This window comes from Eleutherodactylus coqui, chromosome 7, assembly GCF_035609145.1.
Source record: "Eleutherodactylus coqui strain aEleCoq1 chromosome 7, aEleCoq1.hap1, whole genome shotgun sequence".
NCBI lineage: Eukaryota > Metazoa > Chordata > Amphibia > Anura > Eleutherodactylidae > Eleutherodactylus > Eleutherodactylus coqui.
This window is the reverse complement of record NC_089843.1, coordinates 186,868,691-186,881,528: the sequence shown is the minus strand read 5'-3', so window position 1 is coordinate 186,881,528 and position 12,838 is coordinate 186,868,691. Positions and strand designations below refer to the sequence as shown.

Sequence of the window (12,838 nt, the reverse complement as noted above, 5' to 3'; positions counted from 1 at the left end):
TGAATGGAGAAGACCGGACTGCGCAAGCGCGTCTAAAAAAGCAAGCTGCCAGCGAATTTAGACGGAACCATGGAGACGAGGACGCTAGCAACGGAGCAGGTAAGTGGAATAACTTCTGTATGGCTCATATTTAATGCACAATGTACATTACAAAGTGCATTAATATGGCCATACGGAAGTGTATAACCCCACTTGGTTTCGCGAGACCACCCCTTTAACAAATTCCTCTAGCGGTCTACGGCATATTTTGACCCCACAGTATTTGAATGAATCTGAGCAAAGCAGAAGAAAAAAAAATTACATTTAAAAAAAAAAATTTTTACAGCATACGTAGGAATAAAGACGGTCACCCCAAAATGGATACCTGTGTTCAGAAACATACCCATTGTGGCCCAAATCTTCTTACAGGACACATTGCAAGGCCTATAATGGAGGGAACACCCGTTGGATTGCAGGGCACAACTGAATACATTTCAGGCCCCACTTCTCACTTGTAAGGAATAAAAATCCCCCCCCCCCTTTCCACGCCCTTTTCGGCATTCCCCAAATCTTAGATAAAATTAATAATGTGAACTGTGTGGTATTTCCGAAGACAGGGATTAATTACGGAGACTGGTTGGGATGGGTACATGGGGCAATAAAACCAGGTATCCCCCCCTCCTCTCATGCTTTTTGGGGGGTATTTTTTGACCTCAGTGGTGGGTAAGTAGTGCTCTGTGAGTCTTCGTAAGCTCACTGAGGTGCGGCGGTCTCACACAGGTGGTGCTCAAAAGCTGCTCCTGGAACTGCAGGAAGGAGAGTGTCCCGTGGCTTCTTGTAAATTATGTATTACAGGTAGCAGTCTGAATAACGCTGAGCTCACGCAGCCATAGGTGGAATCCGCTTGCGGAGGCCCGCAGCGGATCCCAGCTGTGACACTGCGTACGGCCGCGTAATGTACTGCGCATAACTGCCTACTCACACAGGCGGTCATGCGCAGTACGCCTTTTTTTCTGCTTGTATTTCCCGCATCATCGCGTAGCGATGATGTGGGTACCTGCAGCCCGTACACAATGTAGTTGCGTATGGGCCGTGGGTATATCCACAACCATAGAGTACAATGGGCTCTATGTTGCGGATATCCGCAGTAAAATAGAACCTGCTGCGCTCTCTTTTCTGTGAGTTCCGACCCACTAATGTGAGCGGAATTATGTAATCCGATGCGATTGATCTGCTTATTATCCGTAATGTCATGTGAAATCGCTCCTAAATAGATCACTACCTTTTTATCACGTGACCGCTCAACAAGGTCACTGCTCCAGGCTCACGGCGACCGTTGGTCGCTTGGAGCAAGATTTTAATTTTCCTGGGCTCCCCCATTCCTGCCCATGTGTCCGGCGTTTTGCCCGCGGTTCCATGTGCAGAATCCAGGAAAGGTTCACGGAGGAGGATCGCGTCGGGGTTCAAATACGGAGGCCAGGGGAGATAAAACTTCAATTTTTTTTAACCTTTTACATGATCGCCATTATCCATTGGATAACAGCGAACATGTGACCAGGAACCGCTCACCGCGGCCTCCGTGAAACTTCCAGGCTCCTGGCTCAGTTTTGTAGCCAGGAGCAGGGAGAATTTAAATTATCCTGGCAATCCACAGCTTTTGCGCATGTGTCCGCCATTTTGGCGACAGGCATATGCGCAGAAGCTGGGGTAAGGTCCACGGATAAATCCGGGGGCCTTATGTATGTACTTTCATCCTCCCTTACGGATATGATCCGTGAGGGGAGATGAAACGTAAGCTTTTTAAATTTTATTTTTTTTTTTTACTTTAAATGACCGTTGTTATCCATTGGATAACAGTGATCATGTGCCCAGTGACATCTTTCTGCTCCTGACTGCACATGGTAGCCAGGAGCAGAGCGATTTTGAATTTCCAGTTTTGACAGCAGTATTAAATGAGCTTGAACAGTGTTGAAGCAGAGTCCCAGGAATTGCAGACATTGCAACGTTGTGAGGGATGGCTTGGGATGGTTGCCAATCCACCCAAACCTGGAGAGTATGTGCAGAGCAATGTGGAGACTATCCAGGATGGCTTTTATCATGTTGTCGTCTAAAAAGGGTAGGGCTACTATCCCCTTGGGGTTGAGAAGAGCTATTAGTGAGGCTCGAACTTCTGTAAAGCCATGGAGTGGGGTAGAGAGGGGGAAGTAGTGGGAAAATACCCAAACCAAATGGAAGCGCAATGAATTGATAGTACTTGGACCAGACAGCAAATCTGAGAACATCGCTGATCCATGCAACAGATGGGAACATTAAGATCGCCATCAAGGATGCAGTCAGAGGTGGGGGTCATACCGAAAATTCTATGGTGCAACCCTCTAAAACAGCCTCCCATACGTAATAAAGAAAGCAGTCTGAGAGGTCAGCTAACCAAGTCTCCCTGAATATGGTAAGTCGTCCATCCACCCTGTATGAAAGGGGGGGATACTGCCCTTCATGCAGAAGATTTTGTGGAGGATGAATTTGCAGGTTGTAGTTGTAGATGCCAGGAAGGGGAATGTTGTCGCACCCAAGGACACACTCAGCTCAACTGGAGCAACCCACTCATATAAAAGCAATGCTACAGCGAAAGAGCAAAGAGGGCACCCCACACTAGGGGCTCTTAAAAGGCTACGGTGTCTAAGAACCCAAGAACGCACAAGAAATGAAAGGGGGCCCACAGCCCAAAGTAAGGCGTATCCTTTAATCTTCTTCGGATCCTATCTACTGGAAAGGAAAACTAAACTGGAGTGCGTCTCCTGCTTTTATCCTCTCTGGGTTTCTGTCCAGCAGTAGGATATCACTCTACATTACGTACGGGAGTACCAATAATTTGTTGTTTGTTTTTTTTTAATTCTGAAGAAACCCTTTGACAGAACTTACAATTGTTCTTAAGATAGAAGGTGACAGGACAACCAGTAGGGTCTTTAGTATTTTAATCTTTGCTCAAATGTACCGAACTCATTCATACAAATGGGAAAAAAAACACACACAACAAAAGCAGACCATTGTCATCATTTATTCCATGTTATCCCACCCCAAAATACTACAAAGAAATGTAACTTAATACATTTATAACCAATTGCAAATGAACTATGCAAGAAATAAATCCACCACACGCAGCAGATCTTCAATGAGGTGGAGTAATACAAATGACCATTCACTATAACACATACCAGTGTGTCTATACATCTAAATGGGCAATGCAGGACATGTAAACGCCTGCGTATAGCTTTTAGTTTATCATTTTCCCTCAATTCCAAAAGAACTGCATTCCCAGTACGATCTTAGGCACTTTGATGAAGAAACACTGCTTGTTGAGATTTGGACTCCATTGAGAGCTTTTCTTCCAGGCCAATAAGTGATTTTGCATGGGTACTCTCTTGAAGTATCCTCTTGATTGCCGAGTTAGAAGCAGTTATCTTCTTACACTCGGTAAGGTAACAAAGATATTTAAAATGAAAAAAGGTCCAATCTTTGAAACAGCCATTTAAAAGAAAACAGGTCTAATGTCCAGTCTAATGTCAGGAGTTGGAGAACTTATAAGTGTCCTAAAACAAAGACATGAGGGTGTTAACATAGTGGTATAATCAAGTGGAAGATACACAACATATGCAGGTACATTTACTAATAGTGTTACGCCAGAACTGTAGAAAAGCTGGAAAATTTAGCACAAGGCTAGCTTGCGCAAAAGTTTTGCCCCCTTTGTTGATCCAGAGAAAGGCAAGGCAAAGCAAAACAAACAAAAAAAAAATAAGGGAGAAGAGAATTTACCCCATCTGGTAAAAAAATAAAAAGAATTCCTTCCCGGCTCCATAACGGCAGTCAGAGTAATCCCCATCGCATTATATTTGAGAGTTACCACCTGACTCCAAGATCCGGATCAACAACCCTTTTGGTTATTTAATGTGTATATCCAGCAATGTTAGCTTGGCCTTTTCTCCCACTCTCCAAAGATATACTAAGAGGTAAATTTAGATTGTGAGGTCCAATTTAAAAAGGGGTCCTCCAAGACTAACACTGATAACTTTTCATCAGGACAGAGTAATCTATATCAGATCAGTGTTGTACTATTTTTCACACTTCTTTAACCCCTTGAGTGGCGGGTTTCCTACCACCCTGTTGTGCCCACCAGGGCAGGTTTTTTAACCCCTTGAGTGGCGGGTTTCCTACCACCCTGTCGTGCCCACCAGGGCAGGTTTTTTTAAAATGGTCTAATCATTGAATTTCAACTAATTTTGCAGTTGCGTCTCAAGAGCCATAACTTTTTCATTTTTCCATTGACATGGCCATATAAGGGCTTGTTTTTTGCGGGACAAGGTGTGATTTTTTTTAAACAGGAGGGAGGAAAAAAAGAAATGGGGAAAAAAGAAAAAAAGGGGCCATGTCATTAAGGGGTTAAATAATGTATTAACTTCCTTCTCTGGGTCATTACGATGCACGGATACCACATGTGTGATTGTATTTTTGATTTTTTACAAAGTAAAGGGAGAAAAGTGTTTTTATAATTTTTTTTAAAATAATTTTAAACTTTTTTTTTTTTGTCCCTTTAGGGGACTTCCACAGGGACCCATCAGGACCCCCTGATCACATTCCGGGGGTCTGATGGTGACAGCCCTTTACATGCTGCAGTCACATAGACTGCAGCATGTAAAGGGTTAACACAGCAGAGATCGGAGGTTTTCTCTGATCTCTGCTGTAAGAGCAGGTACCTAGCTGTCCTCTGATAGCCAAGCACCAAGCTCTCCCTGTCACAGAGACCATCGGCTTGCTTCTGACAAGCCGATGGTCTCTATGGCAATCTGTAAACAAAGCAGGACATTGCCGATATGCCGGCAATATCTTCTGCTGGTTTTTCAAAGCCCTTGCTTTGTTTTCTGTGGGTCTGTGCAGGCAGAGCACACTGTCACAGCTTGTGGCATTGTGCTCTGCAGCTCCCATAGTGATACATAGCCCGGAAATCTTCCGGGCTATGTCACTATGAGCAGTGGAGCTCGTCCCGGAAAATTTCCGGGCGTGCCACTCAAGGGGTTAAATGGTCTAATCATTGAATTTCAACTAATTTTGCAGTTGCGTTCCAAGAGCCATAACTTTTTCATTTTTACATTGACCAGGCCATATGAGGGCTTGTTTTTTGCGGGACAAGTTGTACTTTTTGATGGCATCATTTTCAGGTATATATAATGTATTGCATAACGTTTGTAAAAACATTTGTAGGAAGATTGGGGGGGGGGGGGGGATAAATTCTGTCATTTGTTTTTTGGATTTCATTTTTACGGCGTTCAGCGTGCAGAATAACATTATTCTCTGAGTCACACGATTCCGGTGATAACGAGTTTATACAGTTTTTATGTTTCAGGGAGGAAAAAAATAAATGGAGAAAAAAGAAAAAAAGGGGCCATGTCATTAAGGGGTTAAATAATGTACCAACTTCCTTCTGTGGGTCATTAGGACAGGGATACCACACGTGTAATTTTATTTAAATTTTTTTACAAAGTAAAGGGAGACAAGTGTTTTTATTTTTATTTTTTTTAATAATTTTTTTACTTTTGCTTTTTTTAAAAACTTTTTTTTAATTTTTGTCCCTTTAGGGGACTTCCACAGGGACCCATCAGGACCCCCTGATCACTTTCCGGGGGTCTGATGGTGACAGCCCTTTGCAGCATGTAAAGGGCTGTCACTGCAGCATGTAGTCACATACTGCAGCATGTAAAGGGTTAACACAGCAGAGATCAGAGGTTTTCTCTGATCTCTGCGGTAAGAGCAGGTGCCGGCTTGTTCTCTGACAGCCAAGCACCAGTTCTCTCTGTCACAGAGACCGTCGGCTTGCTTCTGACAAGCCGATGGTCTCTCTGGCAACCTATAAACAAAACAGGGGACTTAGAAGCAGGAGATTGCCGGCATATCGGCAATATCTTCTGCTTCTGTTGTTCAAAGCCCTTGCTTTGTTCTCTGTAGGACTGTGCAGGCAGAGCACAATGTACAGCTTGTGGCATTGTGCTCTGCAGCTCCCATAGTGATACATAGCCCGGAAATCTTCCGGGCTATATCGCTATCGGCCGTGGAGCTCGTCCCGGAAAATCTCCGGGCGTGCCACTGAAGGGGTTAAAGGTCATTCTTTACAGTGCTGTAACAAATCCAAGATATTAGTTTTTCTTATGAGACCTTTTTATCCATCTTAATAGAAAAGCTGGCCAGAGTACAGTTTAGTAGAGAGTCATGCAATACTTTATATAAAGCTCTATTGGGCTACATGAGCTCTTACTAGCAAAGAAACATAAAAGCTGCATACCTTCCAAGACAAGGAGTCCGATGGGAAAGAAAAATGTGGTATGCTCAGTTATTCTGTATGGAATCGGATTAAAAAAAAAAAAGTCTGCCTGAAGTTAATGGCATGCAGAGGTATAGTAGAAGAGTAGAGGCCTTATGGCCTCAATAGAGGCCCTTTAACCCTAAATTACTACCCTGAGTGAAAAATCACCTTATCAAGTTTTCAAACTGATGCCAAAGAGCCATTTTCATTTTTTTTATTTCTTGGCAATTGTTGTACAACTACTTTTGAAGTGCGATATTCACGTCTGTCCAGGAAGGTGTAGTATTACAGGCTTAATAGCTTTATATGAAAAAGGAGTCATAACCCATAAACCGTTTTTAATGTAAGGCCATGCCCAGATATGGCAGATATTTCCAGCTCAGATTATGAAGGCGATAAGTGTGGATTTTGTCGTAGATTTCACACCATGCACTGCACAAGATGAAATCCATGTAATTTCTGCACAATAATGAGCATTGTAAGTATTTGAAAATTCATCCGCATCTGTTATACTGTAACATCTGAACATTGCTTTACGCAATTTTCACAAAGGAAGGGATTCAGGTGAAAGTACCCTAAAGTCATGTTTGGGAATGGTTTTATGGCTAGAATTGCAACCTCTGGGTCTGTTGATAGAGGTCCTGCGTCAACGGATGAAATATGTATTTTCTAACACAGTAGAAGTTAGCAACACCACCAGTGCTTTGGCTTTTCTGTTTTGAACATAGTTGAGAACAAAAACAGAAGCAAAAGTATGAATAATATTAGTAATACCTCTTTAATGTGCACAACCATACTACCAAAACAGATCTCATTTACCGTCTGGCGATGAATTCAGGAACAGTTCTAAGTATCCATGTTCTAGAAAAGGTTAAAAAAAAAAAAGAGAGAGAGAGACAGAGAGACAGAGAGACAGAGAGAGACAGAGAGAGAGAGAGAGAGAGAGAGAGAGAGAGAGAGAGAGAGAGAATAAACAAATAATTTAATGTTTCTTGAAAACTATTAAATAAACTTTCAATTAATGTGAAAAAGAGAATCTATGATCGACATGAGGCAACAATACTGCCAAATTTATAGACAAGCTGTGTGGATGAGACTTACAGTCTCGCCCATAGGTTTCGGAAAATGTCTGTGTAGAATAGACACCAAGGATTTTAAATTTGCAGTATGTCAATTTTATGAGAATTTCACCTTTAACCCCTTGAGTGGCGGGTTTCCTACCACCCTGTCGTGCCCACCAGGGCAGGTTTTTTAAAATGGTCTAATCATTGAATTTCAACTAATTTTGCAGTTGCGTCTCAAGAGCCATAGCTTTTTCATTTTTCCATTGACATGGCCATATGAGGGCTTGTTTTTTGCAGGACAAGTTGTGATTTTTTAAACAGGAGGGAGGAAAAAAAGAAATGGGGAAAAAAGAAAAAAAGGGGCCATGTCATTAAGGGGTTAAATAATGTATTAACTTCCTTCTCTGGGTCATTACGACGCATGGATACCACATGTGTGATTGTATTTTTGATTTTTTACAAAGTAAAGGGAGAAAAGTGTTTTTATAATTTTTTTTAAAATAATTTTTTACCTTTTTCTGGGGGTCCGATGGTGACAGCCCTTTACATGCTGCAGTGACAGCCCTTTACATGCTGCAGTCACATAGACTGCAGCATGTAAAGGGTTAACACAGCAGAGATCGGAGGTTTTCTCTGATCTCTGCTTTAAGAGCTAGTACCTAGCTGTCCTCTGACAGCTAACAACCAGCTCTCCCTGCCCCAGAGACCATCGGCTTGCTTCTGACAAGCCGATGGTCTCTATGGCAACCTGTAAACAAAGCAGGACATTGCCGATATGCCGGCAATATCTTCTGCTGGTTTTTCAAAGCCCTTGCTTTGTTTTCTGTGGGTCTGTGCAGGCAGAGCACACTGTCACAGCTTGTGGCATTGTGCTCTGCAGCTCCCATAGTGATACATAGCCCGGAAATCTTCCGGGCTATGTCACTATGAGCAGTGGAGCTCGTCCCGGAAAATTTCCGGGCGTGCCACTCAAGGGGTTAAAACGGATTATCCAGGAAGCGGCTGCCAAGAACACCAGGATCAGAGCAGAAGCACTGTTTACCCTTGTGTAGGGGCCAGTGCTAGTAATTGCAGGCGCAGCTCCCATTTCATGGATGCATTTTAGTTTTAAAGTGGCAAGCATAACAGAATAATATAGTTTTGGATTGCAGTACATTACTGAAGTGATCAAGTAACCGCATGGTGAAGCCCCCACAGTGATACTAAAACTAAGTACATGTGATTATTGTGCAAAAGTAATAAAAAGAGAAAGAAAATATTTAAAAATCTGATGTAAAAAAAAAAAAAAATCACATTGGCGCAAAGAATAAAATCACTGTCTTGAAGGCACAAAATGGCTGCACCATTAGGTCAGGCTCACACAAGTGTATGCGTATAACGCAGCGGCCATCACATGCGCAGTGTGATTTTTATTTATTTTTTATAAAAAACTTCCCGCTGTCTCTTAGTGGCATTGCGTATAAATACAGCACATATACATTGTAATTGCGTATGTAAAGCGTTTACTTACATGCCTGTAGTGAAGAATAGGACCATCGCACATAATATGTGGTAAAATAGAACATGCTAGGTTCTTTATGCAATACATACAACGCTAGTTTGAGTTGGTCAATGAAAATCAATGTACTCTCATTGACTCCATTCACCACATAATACGTGGTAAAATTACGCTGGTGTGAGCCTGCCCTTACGATGTTAAAGCACTCAGGGTGGTCATATTGCTTGTTTGCACATTTTCTGTGTTTGTTTTGGACAATTTGGTGATATAAAATGAAGTGCACAGTGGTGTGAACAGCAGTCAGACTTACGCATATGGCATCTGTTTTTGGACATGGCAGCTACAGCATCCTCATGGGTCAAAAATCTTACTACCGCTTCACCAGTAGCAACTCCAGCATCTGCACTGTATTCAATATTTATCTTCAATGGTATTACAGGATGGAAAAACTGTCAAAAGAAAATGGGTAACTATTGCAGTCTCTTAACAGCTACTTTTAGTGCTCTTGAAGTTGTATTATTTACTAAAAACTTTGACTGTCAGTGCTACGATCCACTCGGGTCGGAGCAGAAGCCGCTGCTCCGACCCGTGTAGTAGCCACCACTCGTAATTACAAGCAGCGGCCACTACACCGGTTTCGGAGCAGCGGCCTCCGCTCCGACCCAGTTGTATTCCTGTACTGCCAGCCGGAGCTGCCTGGAGAAAGCCCTTTAACTCACATTTGCAATATCTTGTCCAGAAGCATTAAAAGGGAGTCCTCGAATGTGGATATCATGGACTGGCGATACAACCGTGAATTCACTGGCATCCACAGCCTTCCCAGACATATCCTTCCCATAATCTGAGGGTGGAAAAAAAAAAAAAGAACAAAAATGAAATGCATAACACATCTGCAGAACAAAATTTGCAGACATTTTTGGTTTATGCGCCTCTACGCGGTTTTCAAAAGGGTCTTGAAAAAGAGGTGTGGCCAAGAGTTCTGAAGTGCAGGATATTAAAGGCAAACACAATTTTGGTGCAAAAAAAATATAGGTGATTATACCTGCCCAATAATTTGGTTTCCAGAAATCTCCATAACAGCACCACCTGAGATAGCCTCCTCCTGGTTGGACAGGAACACACAGAGAGGTTAAAAAGCTCCCCTCTCTCCCACCTTCCTCAGTGGTTTTTAACGAATTGCCAGGGTAGGAGCGTAACCTAACTCTTTGCCTAAGTAACTGGCATTTTAACCTATACTTTTCCTAAGGGAAATAGGGGGGTAAATGGACGGGTGCTGTCGTGGAGACTCCTGGAAACTCGATTATCTGGTAGGTATAAATCTCCTATTTCCCCAGTCGTCTCCACAACAGCACCACCTGAGACATACCAACTAAAAATTATCTAAGGTGGGATGGCCGCCAAGAGGACCTTGCGGCCAAAGGCCATGTCCTCGTCCTGCTGCACCTTTACCCTATAATGCTTAACAAAAGTGTGTAGCTTCTTCCAAACGGCGGCCTTGCATATCTGTACAGACGACGCTGAACTATGCTCGGCCCATGAAGATGCTACTACCCTTGTGGAGTGGGCTTTAAGAAGCGAGGGGACTTATTTCCCAAGGGCCCTGTAGGATTCCGTAATGGCCAGGCAAATCCACCTGGCTCTGGAGCTTTTTGGTGCTCTGTTTGGGCTAAAGAACTGGACGAACAGGTTATCGTCCCGTCTCCAGTGACTTGTGGTGTTAATATAACTCAGGACCGCTCTCCTGACATCCAGGCAGTTTAGGGTTTTTTCTCCCTCGTCTTTAGGTTTATTGAAGAATAATGAGGGGATTACTACATTACGAGCTCTATGGAAGGGTGACGCTACCTTCGGCATAAAGGCTGGGTCTGTTTTGAACACTGTGTAGGTGATTTTAAGAAACGGGTGGCAGATAGATACAGCCTGTAGTTCAATAACCCATCTTGCTGAGGTAATGGCCACCAGAAAGACTGTTTTAATGGTGAGCATTTTTTATTGAAAGCGTTTCGATCGGTTCGAAGGGTTCTGCTGACATTGCCTTCAGGACCCAATTTAGATTCCAGACTGGAAATATATTTGTGGGCCTAGGTCGTAACCTATCTGCTGCTGTCAGGAATCTGCTAATCCACCTGCTCTCTGATAACTTTGTGTCAAACAGAGCACTAAGGGCTGCGACCTGAACTCTTAGGATGCTTGAGGAGAGGCCCATATCCAGGCCCTCTTGCAAGAACTCCAGGATTAAGGGGATTACTGGAAAAGAGTCCTGGGAATCTCTTCCCTGCCTCCAAGAGATAAACCTCTTCCAGATTTTTTTGATAGATAAGGTTGGTTGTTTTTTTTCCTACTTGACATTAGGGTCCCGATTACTTTCTCAGAGAACCCTCTTCCTCTCAGTGTGGACTCCTCAAGATCCAGGCTGTTAGGTGGAGTTTGTCTATCTTCGGGTAGCCCAGAGGTCCCTGCGTCAATAGATCCGCCTGGGCAGGGAAGATGACTGGGTCCTGGATGCTCAGAGCTTTTAGAAGACCGAACCAGCTCCTCTTTGGCCATAAGGGGGCCACCAGAATCAGTGTGCATATCTGTGATCTGAAGTACTGCAACACTCTTGTAATCAACAGTATCAGAGGAAAGGCATACACAAGCTTTTTTCCCCAATTCTGGCTCAGGGCATCTACCGCTATTGGCTGGTCCCTTTGTCTGAGGGAGAAAAAGTTCTTCACTTTGGCGTTCTCTTTGGTTGCAAATAGATCTAGTTGTGGGGGTGCCCACCTGTCCGTCAGGATTCTGAATGCCCCCTGAGCTAGAGACCACTCCCCTCGGTCTATACGTCATCTTTCTTGCGAAAATCTGCCCTCCAGTTCAGCGATCCTTTTAGATGTTGCCGAGATTGAGAGGACTCGGCCCTCTGCCCAGCGGAAGATTTTTTGCGAGATGCTCTGTAGGGCTGGTGACCTTGTGCCCCCTTGGCGCCGAATGTGGGCAATCGCCGTGGTGTTGTCCGACAGGATCTTTATGTGTTGATTTCTTACTGAGTCCCCCAGCAGTTGGAGGGCCTTCCAAACCGCCTGGAGTTCTCTGTAGTTTGATGATTGACCTCTTATCTCCTGCGGCCAGGGACCCTGTAGAAGTTGGTCTCCCTGTGCGCAACCACCCCCAGACACTTGCGTCTGTCGTGATGTGTGTGGCTAGGTTCTGTATCCAGTGGACTCCCCTTCACGGGTTTACTGGAGATGTCCACCAACGCAGAGATATTTTCACTGAGTTTTTGATACGCATCTTTGTTCCTAATCAGGACTGTCTTCTGTCCCAGGCTGAAAGGACTGCGATCTGCAGGGGTCTGGTATGCGCTTGGGCCCATGCTACCCCAGGGATGTACGATGTCAGGCTCCCTAGGAGGGACATGGCCTCCCGGACTGTACATGACCGCCTCTGCAGAAAGGTCTTGACTAGCTGAAGGATCTTCTGTATTTTTATCTCGGGAAGAAAGGAGCATTGAGTCTCCGAGTCGAGCGTTATGCCCAGGAATATCTTTTCTCTGCTGGGATCTAAGCTGGATTTCTCCCAGTTTATTATCCATCCTAAGAATTGGAGCAGATCGAGCACCGTTGCCAGGTGTTCAGCTAAGAGCTCTCTGGACCCCGCTACAAATCAGGATGTCGTCCAGATAAGGTATTATTAGGATTGATCTTTGCCTTAGGTAGGCTGCTACCTCTGCCATGATTTTTGTAAAAATTCGGGGCGCTGAGGAAATCCCGAAGGGAAGGCATCTGAACTGAAGAGGACTTGTTCTTCTGCCCATATCTAGTGCAAATCTCAGGTATTTCTGAGAATCCCTGTGGATCGGCACATGAAAGTACGTATCCTTTAGATCTATAGACGCCATATAGGCTCCCTTTGGTATCAGCTTCACTGTTGAGGAGATTAACTTGAACTTTCGATGTCTGATCAAGG

At 43.9% G+C, this 12,838-nt stretch overlaps 1 protein-coding gene across 5 annotated transcripts in view; it reads right to left on the bottom strand.

Moving 5' to 3' along the window:
* Window positions 1–3,018: 3,018 nt before the first annotated feature.
* The window catches only part of LOC136573018 (G-rich sequence factor 1-like), a 65,779-nt gene continuing 55,959 nt past the window's right edge, over window positions 3,019–12,838 (bottom strand). For 3 of the 5 annotated variants that reach the window (XM_066574116.1, XM_066574112.1, XM_066574115.1), the window contains exons 7-10: window positions 9,610–9,731; window positions 9,201–9,339; window positions 7,148–7,189; window positions 3,019–3,566 (exon numbers count right to left, since the gene is read on the bottom strand). In XM_066574116.1, the coding sequence (XP_066430213.1) occupies window positions 3,556–3,566; window positions 7,148–7,189; window positions 9,201–9,339; window positions 9,610–9,731 (314 nt within the window). In that variant the 3' untranslated portion in view covers window positions 3,019–3,555. Of the gene's footprint in view, window positions 3,567–7,102; window positions 7,190–9,200; window positions 9,340–9,609; window positions 9,732–12,838 lie in introns of all 5 variants that reach the window. The other 2 variants (XM_066574113.1, XM_066574114.1) reach the window with 2 other exon arrangements.